Here is an 18,009-nt window from a genome sequence, read left to right as displayed (position 1 = left end):
AAATTTCAGACTTATTTCTTTCTGCTATTTTGCAGCATCATGTGATGTGACAGTGCTCTCTGTTTTGGACAGGTTACTTCACTGCAATTAATAATGTCACTTCATTTTTTATTAATGGAACCTTTATATACCTTAATCATATGCTTGCAAAGAACAGAGAGTCTTTTTCTCTTCTTTTCCTCTCTTCCCCTCTCCTTCACAGAAAGAATTTACTCCCTATGTGGGGGTGTTATAAAAGCTGAAAGGATTCAAGGTCAAAATAATACACTGAGTGGTTGAAAAGCTGTGTATACACCTTCATGTTCTCCTTCTTACCCTTTTGCATTTACAATAGCCCTTCTTACAAAGAAACAGAATTCATCTTTAATTTGCTTTATGCCATTCATCCTTTTATATTTGATTGGCTCAGTGATATTCTTTACTTAAATTTAGCATTTATCAATCACAACTAGCAATGCATGTTATAGTGTTAACAGAAAATTCCACAGGACCCTCTTCACACTGGGGAAGGGGACCATCTGCTACTTTCATATTAGGATGTCAGCATTTAGAGGTCAATGTGTTTCCCCATCAAGGCTGAAGGCTTTGGGAATCGGGGAAAGTGTCAGGCTCCAAGCAGCATAATGAATGACAGTTGCTGACTGGCTAGGCTCGCATGTTTTCAACAGGGGATATCGCTGTTCAGTATAATGTGCTGGGACTTAGTGTGGTAAACACACCCAGCTTGGGTAGTGAGACAGGCTGTGCCTTTCCCCTCCCCGATTCTGAACTACATTTTCATCTTCGAAGAAATTGTATTGAGGTCTTCATTAGTGGCACCCAGCAGGGTGAAGGCTCCATGAGGGCTGATAAGCACTATGGCTGAAAAATGATCAGCCTTTGTGCAGGCAGTTGAAGGTTTAAGCTGCCTGAACTGGAGAGAGTCTGAAGAGGCGATTATGTTAAGCAAGTAATGTGTATTGGTAACATGGAATCAAATTATTAGGGTCAGTAACTTCCTGGCTTTCCCAGTGCATTAAATGAAGACATATAATATTGCATTTGTGTCGGGTACTTCTTGATGCCACATAGTGTCAGCACTGTCTGGTTGTCTGTACTTCACAGCATGTCACCTCTAATTTCATGGGATTATCTGTGCTGTTGCATTATTACATACTCACAATCTTGAGCTTCCTTTGAACTCACAGCAGGGCAGTACAAAGTCATTATTGTGAACACTTCTGTGCTTTCTTGTGTTTTATACAAAATTATGGCCACATTTAGAAAGGTAGATATATCCCTCTATCATACTTCCAAAAGTGCACGTTTATTTGTTGGTAAGGAAAACTACTGATGGAAAAAACATTGAGTGTGAAAAACATTTTTTTTTTCTTTTTGAGACGGAGTCTCGCTCTGTAGCCCGGGCTGGAGTGCAGTGGCCGGATCTCAGCTCACTGCAAGCTCCGCCTCCCGGGTTTACGCCATTCTCCTGCCTCAGCCTTCGGAGTAGCTGGGACTACAGGCGCCCGTCACCTCGCCCGGCTAGATTTTTTTTGTATTTTTTTAGTAGTAGAGACGGGGTTTCACCGTGTTAGCCAGGATGGTCTCGATCTCCTGACCTCGTGATCCGCCCGTCTGGGCCTCCCAGAGTGCTGGGATTACAGGCTTGAGCCACCGCGCCCGGCGTGAAAAACATTTTTAAGGACTGGTGTTAGAAAGATGTCAAGGCAGTGAATTAGTATTAATGTTTATAGGATAGTGGTTCTCAAAGTGTAGTCTGATCAGCAGCCTCAGAATCACCTAGGAACGTATGAGGAAATACAAATCCTACTGAATTAGAAACTGTGGGGTGGAGCTCAGCAGTCTGTGTTTTAACAAGCCCTGCATGTGATTCTGATGCATCTCAAGTTTGAGAAACACTGCTGTAGCATTTACGGAGTACATGAGTGACATAAATCCATATGTTCTGGGGTATAGCAATAGACAAGACAGACGAAGTATCTGCCCCCGTGGACCTTATTAAGTTACAAAGGAATATGTGGTTCTTTGCCCTAATGAAATGTGTATACATACCCAACAGAGCCTATAATTATTGTAGATACCATTATATTCTTCATTTGAATTAGCTTGTTATTTTCTTCGGTATCAGAGAATGACTAACAAAAGATAATGAATAAGTAATTCCTTTGTGCATTTCAGAACCATTCCCCTTGCAATATGTATATCCATGGCCATTGTCACCATTGGCTATGTGCTGACAAATGTGGCCTACTTTACGACCATTAATGCTGAGGAGCTGTTGCTTTCAAATGCAGTGGCAGTGGTAAGTCCAAGTTGGGAAAATGCCAATTGGAATTTAGGTTAATGAGTTGATGCAATTTTATAGTAGTTCCCTCTAGCAGAAAGTGTTTTGAAATTCTGTAATCTTTTCTTGACCTGAATAATAATGAATATTTAAAAATTTTACAGCATACCTTAGTGTGTTCCTTTTAACTGATACATCTAAATTCCTATATGCTTTCCCATTATTTCTAATTGCTTATAAAACAATTTCACACACAACATGCTTGAAAATCTGTCAAGGCTTATTCTCCCAGCATGTCTTTAAAGATAGGTAGACAGTTACTGAATCTAAGTAAATGCGTTTTTTGTATGCAAATTACAATTTGTTTTGTACATTTTCCTATTTATAAACTTTTCAAATGCGAACTCAAAATCCTTTCCCCAAGTGTCACTTAAGAATTTTGATGTGGACCGTGTAAATTTGGTTTTCCTAGTATATCCTTTTGAATAGTAGCCCTGGAATATTAATAAATTTAGGAAATACTGGGTTATTCAAAGTTAAACAGATGTTGTTGTTATAATACTTCTCAGAATATTCAAGATACCAAAATGAATTTTAACTCCCTAAGAAGTGGATACACATAATTTTATAGCATTTTCCAAAATTTATTTGACACCAGGACCATCTTTGTCCCCAGTGATCATGTTATAAGACTGTTATTCTGGCTGGGCACGATGGCTTACACCTGTAATCCCAGCACTTTAGGAGGCCGAGACAGGTGGATCACGAGGTCAGGAGATCAAGACCATCCTGACTAACATGCTGAAATCCCATCTCCACTAAAAATAAAACAACAACAAAGAAAATTAACCAGGTGTGGTGGCAGGAGCCTGTAGTCCCAGCTACTTGGGAGGCTGAGGCAGGAGAATGGCATGAACCCGGGAGGCGGAGCTTGCAGTGAGCAGAGATCACACCACTGCACTCCAGCCTGGGTGACAGAGAGAGACTCCATCTCAAAAAAAAAAAAAAAAAAAAAAAAAAAAGAAAAGACTTGGTGACTCATACTTTTATTTTGCATAACACAGCTAGTAAGAGACCATTCACTCTTGACTTCATAACAATGAATGGTGAAAAATTAAGTTCCCATTACCTGATGTCAGTTCCTTTTAAAATAGTTAGTATAACCTCATATCAGCAACATCTACAGGGAATAAATTATCTCATTTCATTTGAACCTGTTTGAGTTCACTGTATTGAAAAAGACTTTGACCACTGCTCTAGGTCCCACCAGACAATCAAATACACAAAGCTTATTGAAGTCAGGTCAGTCATCTCATCTTTCGAGACAAAGGGCAGCACTTACTCTTTGGGCATAATGTGCCCCACTAATTACATAGCACCAGCTGCATCAAGGACAACTAATGAATCCAACACATTTTCGTTTTTGGAAAATACATCCTTCATGGAAATTTGCAATATTGCACATATCATGGCATAAAATAATGTTTTAGAAGTTGTGTTTATCTTTTAAGTTTCTGTGGCTTATTGGACTTTTATTTGTGTTCTAGCCGTTTTATAGGAAACCACAAAATAAATGGACAGATACATGAGGGGGAGGGGGTGACCTTATAAACAGAGGTTTAGCTAGTGTGATTTGCTGGGAAAAAGATTTTCAGAGCTACTCATGTATATGCTATAAATTATTAAGTCATCAGTTATTTTATTTACCTCCTAACAATGGGATTGGCATATGAAACACACATTTGTAATACTTCTCAGTGTATCTCAATATCAAACATGGTTTTCCAGGCTAAAGAGAAGGTATTATACAGAAAGATTTCTATCTCCAGAAGTAGAATTCTGATTTGAGCTTTTATCACTTGTCAGAGTCAGAGACAATACACATCATAGTTGATAAAGATTCGATAAATGGATCATTGCTTTTTGAAAGTCGAGAGAAGGTGCCTGTTTAGACCTTTGACTACAGTTTTGCAACAAGCAATGTCATGGTCCTTGCTTTTGATTATTGTCTATGGAGTTAGTCTGACCCTAACCAAAGAGAGAAATTATAAAACATATAAGTATCACCAGGCTAGTAGAAAGTCTCTAGTTTGGTCTAAATTGTTTCATTGTATTCCACTTTCTGGCAAGGCATTAATTTGCTTCGTTCTTTCTTTCACTAGACCTTTTCTGAGCGGCTACTGGGAAATTTCTCATTAGCAGTTCCGATCTTTGTTGCCCTCTCCTGCTTTGGCTCCATGAATGGTGGTGTGTTTGCTGTCTCCAGGTGAGTGAGTTCATATATTTCCAGAAACACATTTCTGTTTTTGAGATTGGATGTGATAAGGATAACTTTAAAAAGAAAAGAAATAGTGCCTCCAAACCTGTTGTTTTAAAGGGACATGCAAGATTGAAATGGTCCAAGTATCAACAGCATGTTTTATTCTGTCCATTAGAGGGCACTGCTTGCCTATTAATAGCTTATTTGGAAGCCTGACATGTGGCTTTTTTAAAAATAGTATTTCCACAGAGCCTAACAACGGCATTTTATTTCTGGTGATGTAATTTTCTGTTTCTCTGAAGATGCCAAAAAAAAAAAAGTAAAGTAAGAGACATCAGAAATCACCACCCCTACCATCTGTATTTCCTTTGTTTAGTTTGATGCAAAAGTCTTTTTGTTTTAATATAAGATTAAAACCCGATCAGATAAATGTGAATGCTACATACATGTGTGTGTACCTGTGGATGTACATGTGCGTGTGTTTGTAGAGTTGTATTGACAACACACATATAAATACCAGGAATTTAGAACTAGATTTCCCATCAGCTATTTATATGTAGAGAGCGCTATGCTGAATCAGATATTGCTATTCTTTCTCTTCAAAGAATAATATAATGTTGGCAGATTTTGCAAAATTCAAATTTAGATTTCCTATGATGTTTCTTCACCTTATTTGAAAAGTGAACTTAGGCAATCACCTAAGAAATGCCTGACCATTTGGTATGAAAAAGATGCAAGTTTTCTCTGGGATTTCTGGATTTTCCCTTTGAAATGATCAATCATACAGTCAACTCCACCCACATTTCTCTCCCATCAGGTTATTCTATGTTGCGTCTCGAGAGGGTCACCTTCCAGAAATCCTCTCCATGATTCATGTCCGCAAGCACACTCCTCTGCCAGCTGTTATTGTTTTGGTAATGCATATTAACAAGTGTATCTAGATATAACCTTGAATAATAAGTTAGCAAAAAGGAATTCCAACCAGACATTAATAGTACTTTACTTTCTCATTCACTGCTAATGTATGTCATGGTGGAGTTTGGGAGGCAGGATATCTTCCATCTCTTCCCTTTACTCCATGTTTCTGATGCCCATTTGATGCTTTGGGGCAAAAAATCACATCACCTCTCTTTCGTCTTTGCAAAAATGTGTAAGGTCTAAGGAAAATGATTAGCTTGGTTCCTCTCATCGACATAGCACCTCACAGAAAAGAATGTAGAGTATTAAGTCCCAACTGCTTAAGGAAAGTAGAGCAAAAAGCTACAGCCCAAAAAGTACCCAGATGTGCCATCTAGGCACCTTATCATGAAATGCACACAAAATTATTGAAAGAATTGATAAAATCCTAGACAGTGCCATTATTCATTTGAGACATTTGAGAGCAAATAATGTCTTTTATCCTACAGGATAAAATAAAAGCACCATGAGGTAAATTTGAGTTGTAAAATTCTTTATGCAGAGCAAAGTGTTGTGAAATGTGAGCTACAAAAGACTGTATAAGGTGTAAAAGTCCTCAAATACCCATTGGCAATGTTATATTCATTTTTACTGATGATTTTGTAACATTTCTCTCAACTGGAATCTGTTGTCAGGAGCACCATAGAATGCACTGAACATTTTTTTTTTTCATGCATTTAATTTGTTTCAGAATGTTTCCTTGAAATTTCTTTTAAAAGTGTGCGTACTCTCTGTGCAGAATCTGGACTTTAGCGTCACTTGTGGGAACAGAATGTATTATTCCGTGAAGAGGGCTTTCATTTTAAGCCTCTGCTATCAGTCATGCTGTCCTTGGCATGTGCAGCTGCAGAGACTTGCTAAGCTGATCTCTGCGCTTCATTCTTCTCCGTGGTCTTGAGGGTCACACACAACAAGCACACCAGGAGAGTAAATGTGGAGGAAAAAAGTTCAATGTTTTGCAATCAAGAGCCAACAGAATCACCCATGAGTGTCTGTATTTCCTGTGTGTGGATAGCCAAGAGCTCATCAGAGCATTTGCAGAGCTTTCTGTACATCTTCCAGTTGGGTCTCTTTTACTGTTTATTATTGGTTATTTACTAATCATCTCAATCTTTGAGTCTTTCAATTTTGAGTCATTGAGTACCCTTTCTTTTACTCTTTGAAAACATATTATCTTCTCTCAAATGCAAAAGGAACTAAAAACAAAACACAACATTCATATAGAATTCCACTTGAGTAAAGTATAATGGCCATATCACTCTCATACTGTTACTGGTGTGTAAATGGATTATGACAGCAGATTACAGGAAAGAGATTAGTCAAATCCAGGTTTTAACTATGATGATAATTTATTGGTATAAATAATTATTTGAAAATGGTCATAATGCGTAGCGAGGTTTTTGTTGTTAATCATCTGTGTTTTCACTGAATTCACCAAGCTTGCTTCCCTTTCCCCCCTCAGCACCCTTTGACAATGATAATGCTCTTCTCTGGAGACCTCGACAGTCTTTTGAATTTCCTCAGTTTTGCCAGGTGGCTTTTTATTGGGCTGGCAGTTGCTGGGCTGATTTATCTTCGATACAAATGCCCAGATATGCATCGTCCTTTCAAGGTAACCTCAGCAATCTTGATGGGTTTACATAAATCTTTCTCCTAATACCTAGTCCTCCCTTGGTCATAACTTACTGATGGGGAGGTTGGGCTGGGGGCAGCATCTGTGGAATAAAAATGTTTAACTCTTGCAGGCAGTGCTTTCCTGTTGGATTTATTTTAAGTTGGAAAAAAATAGTTCATCCAATTTTTTATGTGACGTGCTGAACTTTGTATGTCACATTTTTGAAAAATGACGGTATGAATGAATGTTTGGTATGTTGATTTTTCATGAATGTGTTCAACGACCTGATATACTCAAAGTATGGGCTACTTCTGTCTGTCTTTATGCTGGAGTTGTGGACAGCCGTGGTGAGAAGGAGTAAGGGAGATACTTCGTTAATGCCAATTCCAAAAAGAAATTTGCCTTTACAAAATAGGCATTTTAAGTACTTAAATGTTGTCATTTGTTACATTGCTCTTTCTCTATATTATACACTCTAAAAGGAATAGAAATGTAAAGTATACGGGGAAAGAGAAGATCTATGAATTTACCACTTAATACCTATTTCCCATAAGTAAGCATTTCCGTTTTGGAGGACTGGAGAAGAAGCTTGTCATCTTCTTCAGACTTGACTCACAGGTTGATTTGACCTCATCATTTATTTGTTTTTAAGAAATGGCATAGATAATGTTGTCAGTCATGTTGTCAGGATTTGTTTCTAATAATATTCATTGCCTAATGCTGGTGGCATCTTTATTAGTGGTTGAATAGGAGTTGGCTTGTTTTATTCCTGTCCGTTCTTATTGTGAATCTCAACAGAAAATCAATATGCACTGGAAGACTTTAACATGTAAGAAGCAGCCGGTGCTCTTGACTCCACATTAAAGTGGGTTCTAATCATAATTATCAAAGAGTCAGTCTTTTAAAATCAAAACCATAATCATCATGGCATTTAACTAGTAAAATAATTCCAACAGAACATCTCTAATAAAATATCCTTTTTTGTCCTTAGATTTTGTTCTATCTAAATAATTAAAAACAATTTAAATTAAGTTGAATTACATCTAAGACATTTAAGGGAGTACATTTAATTTTTTTTTTTTTTTTTTTTTTTTTTTGTTTTGTTTTGTTTTCTGAGACGGAGTCTGGCTCTGTCACCTGGGCTGGAGTGCAGTGGTGCGATCTCCGCTCACTGCAAGCTCCACCTCCCGGGTTCATGCCATTCTTCTGCCTCAGCCTCCGGAGTAGCTGGGACTACAGGCGCCCGCCACCTCACCCGGCTAGGTTTTTTTTTTGTATTTTTAGTAGAGACGGGGTTTCACCGTGTTAGCCAGGATGGTCTCGATCTCCTGACCTCGTGATCCACCTGCCTCGGCCTCCCAAAGTGCTGGGATTACAGGTGTGAGCCACCGCACCCGGCCAAGAGTATATTTAATACATTATCTGTGCACCATGAAAGAGATTTTGTTACTAAGGTAAGGCACATTGGTGCCTATCACCTGGTCGCATGACTACAGCATATCACTAAAGTATATGTCATGACTGACATGCTCATCTCAAACCCAACTTCTGTTGCTTGAACATGTTTGAAGTGACTTTTTTGTGTTCTGTGTTCCAGGTTCCACTGTTCATCCCAGCTTTGTTTTCCTTCACATGCCTCTTCATGGTTGCCCTTTCCCTCTATTCGGACCCATTTAGTACGGGGATTGGCTTTATCATCACTCTGACTGGAGTGCCTGCATATTATCTCTTTATTATATGGGACAAGAAACCCAAGTGGTTTAGAATAATGTCAGGTAAGAATTTTAAATACTTTCAGGACATTGTGCAACACCATGTAGAAAACCCGTAAAGGTGTACATACGTAATATACTTAACATTTAAAAATGTAAGTGGCATAATTGATAATTTGAGAACATTATGGCATTTTAATTGGAACTACTTTTTGGCAGGAAGGACATTTAGGGTACAGCCATTGAATCCTTTGAGGATATTAGTTTGGGCTGCCTTAATCACTTCTTAGGAGAAACAGCTTTGTTTTAGATGAAATTTTATCAGTAGTTCTCTAAACGACCTAATCTCTCTTTGAATCCCTTACTAACCTAATTATTTTCCTTCTGGGTTGAATGCAGTTTGGTGATTCTATATCGTAACATGTAACTTGATGAGTGACATGAGATTTGTTGGGAAGTTAGGCAGTGGCCTGCAAATGCCTTAAACATTATGACTGTGCAGTACCTTAAAAGGAAGGGTGCCTCATGAAGGATTATAATAACAAGAACAATGAAGAGAACAATATCAGCTTCCACATGTGTGTGCACGTGTATGACTTCATTTAATTCTTTTTTTTAAATTTTACTTTAAGTTATGGAATAAATGTGCAGAATGTGCAGGTTTGTTACATAGTTGTACATGTGCTATGGTGGGAGTGTAAATTAGTTCAACCATTGTGGAAAACAGTGTGGCAATTCTTCAAGGATCTAGAACCAGAAATATCATTTGACCCAGCCATCCCATTACTGGGTATATACCCAAAGGATTATAAATCATTCTACTATAAAGACACATGAGCACATATGTTTACTGCAGCACTATTTATAATAGCAAAAACTTGGAACCAACCCAAATGCCCATCAATGATACACTGGATAAGGAAAATGTGGCACATGTATACCGTAGAATACTATGCAGCCATAAAGAAGAATGAGTTAATATCCTTTGCAGGGACATAGATGAAGCTGGAAGCCGTTATTCTCAGCAAACTAACACAGGAACAGAAAACCAAACACCACATGTTCTCACTCATAAGTGCGAGTTGAATAGTGAGAACACATGGACACAGGGAGGGGAACAAGACTTTATTTAATTCTCATAATATCCTACTGAGGTAGGAAAAATTATTAACCCCATTTAATAGGCTTTGATTTATAGCATGAGAGAATTCAGGTCACTTGTTCCAAGTCATACAGATTTAAAGTAGAGTAGCTGAAAGTCAAACTCAGGCAGCTTTATATTTTAGGAGAGTCACCCTGGGGGTTGTGAGGATGGATTAAGATAGGTTGGGGCTGAAGACAGAACATCGACTTTGGTGGTTACTGCAGCAGTCCTGTTGAGAATTGAAGGGGGTTCTGAAGACAGGCAGTATTAGCAGGGTGTGAGAGAAAGTGAAAAATATACTAAAAGGAAAAACCAGCAAGACTTGGTGACCAGTTAAATTGGGGGAGGAGAAAACATAGTAGATCATTAGGTAGGAAGGGTGCTTATGAATAGCCTGTGTTGAAAGCTTGCCTCTCTGTCAGAGGCTCTCCTGAGTCCTTTCCCCTACATGATCTTCTCAAGCAATCCTCAACAAGGTTGTTGGGTGAGGTGCTGTTATTGCCAAGTCCAGATGAGAAAACCAGGGCTCAGAAAAATGGATAATTTATTTTTGAGTGTACATATTTTAAACCATAGAACTAGGAATTGAACCCACATCTGCTGGACTTCTAAGTTCATGCTCTTTCTAGACTGGATCCCTTGTGGAAGAGAGGGGGGCAGGTAGGTCACAAATACAGCCAGAAGGGCAGATCTAGTCTCGCTGGTGAATTTGGTGAGTTTAGAACATAGCTTTCATACTTTTTCTTTGTTTTAATTTACTTACTTTACCATAATTAATTTTTTAAATTCCAGTTAAAAGGTTAGGGAGATTTCTGGTTAAATTATTAATAAATGATGGCAGTGTTACTAGAAAACAAACAACCGAAAACTTTGATATGCATATTGAATCTCTAGTGTGCTGTGCAGACTCATTGAGAAGTCAGTCCTTTAAAGCAGTTTTGTTAATACCTTTTATTAGCATTCAATTGGAATTTTGCATCTTTAGATCTTATACTGCTATTTATATCTGGATTTCGTTTCCCCAAAGAAATGTTACTATACAAATGAGGTGCTTTATGGCTGACACAGGCGCACTGATTGCCTTAACTGAGTATTTAATCTCCATTTCTTCTCAGATCACACTAGTTTTCTGTGGAATGTTTTTAAGTTCTCTTTGTTCTAAACACTAAAGATAGAGCCTATTCGGAGGGAAAAGGGATCTTACTAAATACCATTTACCATTAGGGTTGCTTTATTCATTGCTAACATTTAGGACAGATTAGCACTCATTGCTGTGAGATCTATGTCTGTCTCCCATACTAACTGAGACAGTTAAAACCCCTGAGCAGCACAGAAAATTAACAGAATTGAGGAAGAAAGAGCTGGTGGTCCTAGAGTTAGACTAGAACGAGAGGGAGTATGATTAAAGAGGGAAGCCATTGTTCCATCCCACTTTAGCAGGCATTTGTTTCTCCTGTTTGGAGTCAGCCAACTCTAATAGTCCTTTCCTCTTGCTAACAAACATGTGTGTACTTTGCATTATTTCTTTGTCAGTTCATCCCAACAAGCAGTTTTCATGCTTGATCCCTCATTGATGTCTTTTGGTGTTCATGTAATTTTAAAGTTTTTTCCTATTTTTGTGTCTCTAATGATGTTTTGAACATTTCCAAGGCCTCCAAATTTAGTGTTAGCCATTTGTGAAACTAGCAGCAATGGAGTAGTCCCATAATGGTTATTTGGTTCTCAAAAATGCCATTAAGTCTTACCAGGGAGCATGGCAATACTGCTTTTAAACTGCGATCATTGTAACTCTTTATCTTTATAGCTGCCTTGAAAGTGAGTAGCAAAAGCAACAGTCCTCCGTAATTTTGTTTGATTTTTCTCTGAGGCAGCATTCTTGTAGTAAAATAAAGAAAATTCATAATATTTATTGATGCAATAGGAAGTATTTTCTTAGCCTTTGGCCAAAACAAAACACTCACACACAGACACACAAACAACAGAATCCTGAGGCAGTGCCCTGAGCCTTCTCCCAACTACTCTATGATCTTTTTGTTAGAGAGAAACTCAGTGTGAACTTAGAGACCAAGAGCCTGTGCTTGGAGCAGTTTTTTCAATGATTTAATATCATGTGCTTTCATTTGGTAAAATTCCATAACCCTTATATTATCATTTATTTTTACCCTGATAATGCATGAATAGATTAGCCCTGTGAAAATGATAGTCTATCAAAATACATTTTACCTAGGTTGTTTCCATGAAAAATGAGAGGTAACCAAATAGCACTCAGAAAATGGTGAAAGGTTGCTGAGAACTGACAGCCAGGGAATGTTCAGAATCCGAGGAGCTGAGATTTATCAGAGATTTGATAAATCTCTCCAGCCACAGGATGCCAGTATTGAACCACTTTTTGTTTGATAGCATTTCTAGGGAGAAAAGAAAACATGCTCTTAAGGGAATGGTGAGATACACAGAAAGCTTTTTTCTGCCATCTGTGACACAGTGGTTTATTCTTCTGGTGGGTTAGTTATATTATTTATTTACTTACAGAAACACAAGCTTCTCACGTGAGGAAAAAGGGGCAGATACCCCAATGACATATGCAAATACACAAAGATAGCAAGACCTGGCAAACCTGGGCCAGGGCTCACAGCAGCCATTTTACTTGGCTGTCTCTATTTATCAGCCAAACCTTGTCACGGGGTTGAGTAGGGTGACTGGAAGTGGGTCCCTCTTGCTCAGGGAGAGAGATAGAGGACAGTCTTATTTAAACAAAATCTTTAATTATAAAAAATCAGATTGGGAAACACCAGCAGAATGACTGTAATGCATCTTTGTGGACAGCGAATTTGCAACTCGAGAGTCCTAAAAACATATGCTGCATACAGTCAGTCAAGATAACTTCATTTATGTTAAGTCACTGAAAGCTGAATAATGCATTTAACAGACTGTTCACAAATACTGTGGTGTGATATGCAAATTAATTAAGCTTCCCTGCATTTCTTAGGGGTCCAAACTATCTTCATTGTAAGGATAAAATGAGCTCATGCTTGTGAAAATATTTGTACCCTTAAAAAAATACTATTATTCTTATGAACACTTCCAGAAAAAAAAATGACCTTGTGCTACATCAAAAATGTAGGCAATTTTTGCTGTAGTTCCCATGCTGGTACCAGGTATGGTTGCGTAAATCAAATTTTTCAAGGCCAGTTGTTGTTTCAAATTATTTCAAGAATAACACTGAACATGAAAGGTAAAGCTAAAAATACTACAACTGTTATTTGGTCTTGTACCTTACAGTTACTGAAAACACCAAATGCAGACTCATTAACACACCTTTATTTAAAGAAAGAGTACCATGGGTTGATTATCCTTAAAGCCGAAAGACTGTTTTTGAACATGGATGTAGACATGGCAGTTGAATGCCACATGCTCTGCAGCTTTCCCAGGCAAGCGGGAAGTTTCCTTAAAGACATACTTGACTCTCTTGAGCACCGCTGTCTGGTCCACTGCTGTCAGATAATCTGGAAGGGAAAGTTGGTGTGACTCCAACAGGTACTCATGGTCAAAATCAACTACTCTGTAGAAGCCTTCATTACGATGAAAGTCATTCAAATCCTGAGATTCCAAGAGAGATCACATAAGCAAGATACATTGGATATTGTCAGCGGGGCTGACTGAACACAAAGGAAAAGGAAAGATAGCAGAAAGTGTGCAAAACCAGAATAGAGATTCTATGATGATGTGCTACTGAATAATGGACCCAAACCAAGCTTTTAGGAAGAATGACACATTAGGGAAGCAGCAGGATCTAAGTTGCTCCTCATTTGTCTGAATGGAGGCATGTTCTAAGATAGCAGACATCTGGGGATCCCTGAATATAGAGAGACACTTTTGGAAAAGGCTTTCGTGTTGGGTGTGGAGGGCAGTCATGGAGATTAGTTCAGGAGGCTATCGGCAGGATCTCTTTAGGGAGGCAGGGCTGGAGATGATGTCTCTTTAACATCACTGCTTTTCGTTTGGCCATTGCAGATGCCTGAGATCTCTTGTTTTTCTATTTGTTTGTTTTAAACTACTGTCACATATCCCTAGCCCCTTCTCTGTTTAAGCTACATTTTCTTTACAATTTATTAATATTTCCTTTTCCCAAAAATGCCTATTTTTTATAGAATAATTTTGTCATTTCCCTTTTCTGAAAATATGGGCTTTAATTGCTCTTGAGTGCTCCCTTATGCTGCACTTACATCTCAATGTAAAGAGTGGGCTGTGTAAAATACAGTTTATTTAGGAAACATTCACATAGAGTTTATAATTTACCGCGACTGTGCTGGGCCCCTTACAATTAATGTAGACTGTAAAACTAATGGGCTGAGGACAACATCTTGGACAAACACAGAAAGAAAAGGATGAAAAAATACCTTTTTTTTGTTTTTGAGATGGAGTTTCTTTCTTGTTGCACAGGCCGGAGAGTAATGGTGCAAACTCGGCTCACCGTAACCGCTGCCTCCTGGGTTCAAGTGATTCTCCTGCCTCAGCCTCCTGAGTAGCTGGGATTACAGGCATGCACCATCACACCCAGTTAATTTTATATTTTTAGTAGAGACAGGGTTTCTCCATGTTACTGGGGTTGGTCTCAAACTCCCAACCTCAGGCGATTCACCCGCCTCAGCCTCCCAAAGTGCTGGGATTACAGGCATGAGCCACTGTGCCTTGCCTGAAAAAAATACCTTTTTAAATGTCATTAAATATGGCCTGAAAGGAGCTATTACGGATAACAAGCCATGAATGAGGAGAAATATTCTATGTCCAGACGAAAGACAATCTGGGTCTGAAACCATCAAGAGGTCAGGCTCTAAATGGCTCCAGGACTAGCAGGACATTGAAAAGGTTCTGTAGGAATTCATTACAAAGATAAGAGGCAAACTGGCTGGGCACAGTGATTCACACCTGTAATCCCAGCACTTTGGGAGGTCGAGGCCGGTAAATCACTTGAGGTCAGGAGTTCAAGACCAGCCAGATCAACATGGTGAAACCCTGTCTCTACTAAAAATACAAAATTAGCCTGGTATGGTGGCATATGCCTGTAATCCCAGCTACTTGGGAGGCTGAGCCAGGAGAATCACTTGAATCCAGGAGGTGGAAGTTTCAGTGAGCTGAGATCACACCATTGCACTCTAACCTGGGCAACAAGAATGAAACTCTGTCTCAAAAAAAGAAAAAAAAAAAGAGGCAAACAAGAATTAATGTCCCCAGAAACCAGAAACCAAGGTCATAGAGTTCTAGAACTGCTGAGATAAAATGACCTTGGGAATTAGATCTAGCCCAACGGTTCTGAAGGAAAAAAGGTAGGCCTCCTTCTGAACACTGGAGTCAGCCTCTCTTGAGATGTCCTCAGTTCCTACATTTTTGTGTCTATCAGAATTACAGACTACTAGGCCCCATCTTCAGTTTCTAATTTAGTAGGTCTAGGATTGAGCTTGCAAAGATGCATTTCTAATATGGTAGGTGATGCTAATTTTGTTGGTACAGGGATCACACTTTGTGAATCACTGATTTAGTCTCTCATTCTACTGATTAGGCATATTAGGCCCTAGGAGATAAGACAATATTCTCAATAATATGTTACAAGTTAGAGAATGAAAATCATATTCTGATTCTCCTTCTGATTCTTCTGAGGAACTGACTGTAATCTCATAGGTGCAAAAAGAATAAACCAATTTTAAGTTGAATATGATGTGTATTTTTAAACATTTATTTATATATTGGTCCTACTGTCTCAAAATATTTTCACTCTTCGGGTCCATGAATAAAAATCCTATTTGAATGCAAAATATTAATGTATTCTTGCTGAGAAGCCATCATGGGAAGTTACAGAAGTGACAAATAAATTAATTGAGCATGATAGGATTCTAATGAAGCAAAAAATTCTTGAAAGTGCTCTATGAAGTAGACAGTTGTGTGTTTTTGGTATTCACCCCAAAATAATTCCTATTTTGCTGTTTTTATGCATTTCTGATTTCCATGCATTTTTAATTTATTTTTCTTTCTTTGTAGAGAGAATAACCAGAACATTACAAATAATACTGGAAGTTGTACCAGAAGAAGATAAGTTATGAACTAATGGACTTGAGATCTTGGCAATCTGCCCAAGGGGAGACACATAATAGGGATTTTTACTTCATTTTCTGAAAATCCAGAGAATTACAACTTCGCTGATAAACAAAAGGAGTCAGTTATTTCTATTCATATATTTTAGCATATTCAAACTAATTTCTAAGAAATTTAGTTATAACTCTTTGTAGTTATAGAAAGCAACTATGCAGTTGTTCTATGAGTCACACAATTCTTGAGTCTCTGATACCTACCTATTGGGGTTAGGAGAAAAGACTAAACAATTACTATGTGGTCATTCTCTACAACATATGTTAGCATAGCAAAGAACCTTCAAATTGAAGACTGAGATTTTTCTGTATATATGAATTCTGTAAACATGGTTTTACACACTATAGATGACTATACTGTGAAAAATGTTTTCAATTCTGAAAAAAAGCATACATCATGATTATGACCAAGAGGAGAGAAAGAAATTTATTTTACATTGACATTGCATTGCTTCCCCTTAGATACCAATTTAGATAACACTCATGCTTTAATGGATTATACCCAGAGCATTTTGAACAAAGGTCAGAGGGGATTGTTGAATACATTAAAGAAGAGTTTCTAGGGGCTACTGTTTATAAGACACTATCCAGGAATTATGTTTGAGTAAAAAATCCTTGAGAATTTATTATGTCAGATATTCTGTCATTCATTATCAGGAAGTTTTAGTTATCTGTCATTTTTTTCACATGAGTTTGATCAGGAAAATGTATAACACATCTTAGAGCAAGAGTAAGTTTGGTATTAAATCCTCTTAAGAACAACCACCTGTTTCACTAATAACTTACCCCTGATGAGTATATCTAAACATATGCATTTTTAAACCTTCAAATTACATTGTCAACATGAGAGAAATCACCAACAAAGAAAATGTTCAAAATAATAGTCCCATATCTGTAATGATATCTACATGCAATGTTAGTAATTCTGAACAGTTTTTTAAATTTATGGCTATTTTTACATCATGATGAATTTTGACAGTTTGTGCATTTTCTTTATACATTTTATATTCTGTTAAAATATCTCTTCAGATGAAACTGTCCAGATTAATTAGGAAAAGGCATATATTAACATAAAAATTGAGAAAGAAATGTCACCGCTAAATAAGATTTACAACTGATGTTTCTAGAAAATTTCCACTTCTATATCTAGGCTTTGTCAGTAATTTCCACACCTTAATTATCATTCAACTTGCAAAAGAGATAACTGATAAGAAGAAAATTGAAAGAATGAGAATCTGTGGATGAGTGTTTGTGTTCAGAAGATGTTGTTATGCCAGTATTAGAAAATATTGTGGGCCAGACATGGTGGCTTACACCTGTAATCCCAGCACTTTGAGAGGCCGAGGCAGGTGGATCACCTGAGGTCAGAAGTTCTAGACCAGCCTGACCAACATGGGGAAACCTTGTCTCTACTAAAAATGCAAAATTAGCTGGGCATGGTGGCGCATGCTGGTAATCTCAGCTATTCAGGAGGCTGAGGCAGGAGAATTGCTTGAACCCAGGAGGCGGAGGTTGCAGGGAGCTGACATGGTACCACTGCACTCCAGCCTGGGTGAGAGACTCCATCTCCAAAAAGTATATGTGTGTGTGTGTGTGTGTGTGTGTGTGTGTGTGTGTGTGTGTATGGTGGAACTTACAAATGAGAGCAATATAATGATGAAATTTTCAACTGTTATTTATAAACATCTAAGGTAAAATGGTTAGTCATGGTCAGAATATGTTTCATCCTTTAATTTTTGTCCATTTGAAAATAAGGATTTTTGAAAGAATTATACCAATTAAAATTATTAAAGGCAAACATAGAGTTCATAGAAAATTGTCCAAAGTATAAATGATGACCTATAATTTGGAGCATTTCCAATTCAGTAATTTCAATTTTGCTCTTGAAAATATTTAA

The 18,009-nt window shown here is 37.8% G+C and overlaps 1 protein-coding gene across 1 annotated transcript in view; it reads left to right on the top strand.

Moving 5' to 3' along the window:
• Positions 1-17,687, top strand: part of SLC7A11 (solute carrier family 7 member 11) — a 74,223-nt gene extending 56,536 nt beyond the window's left edge. The window contains exons 7-12 of the mRNA XM_010379371.2: positions 2,179-2,302; positions 4,447-4,550; positions 5,362-5,458; positions 6,964-7,113; positions 8,714-8,891; positions 16,006-17,687. Of these exons, the coding sequence (XP_010377673.1) occupies positions 2,179-2,302; positions 4,447-4,550; positions 5,362-5,458; positions 6,964-7,113; positions 8,714-8,891; positions 16,006-16,067 (715 nt within the window). The 3' untranslated portion in view covers positions 16,068-17,687. The remainder of the gene's footprint in view (positions 1-2,178; positions 2,303-4,446; positions 4,551-5,361; positions 5,459-6,963; positions 7,114-8,713; positions 8,892-16,005) is intronic.
• The last annotated feature ends 322 nt before the right edge of the window (positions 17,688-18,009 follow it).

This window comes from Rhinopithecus roxellana, chromosome 2 (genome assembly GCF_007565055.1).
Source record: "Rhinopithecus roxellana isolate Shanxi Qingling chromosome 2, ASM756505v1, whole genome shotgun sequence".
In the NCBI taxonomy this organism is placed as follows: Eukaryota; Metazoa; Chordata; class Mammalia; order Primates; family Cercopithecidae; genus Rhinopithecus; species Rhinopithecus roxellana.
This window is presented reverse-complemented; position numbering and strand designations above follow the sequence as displayed.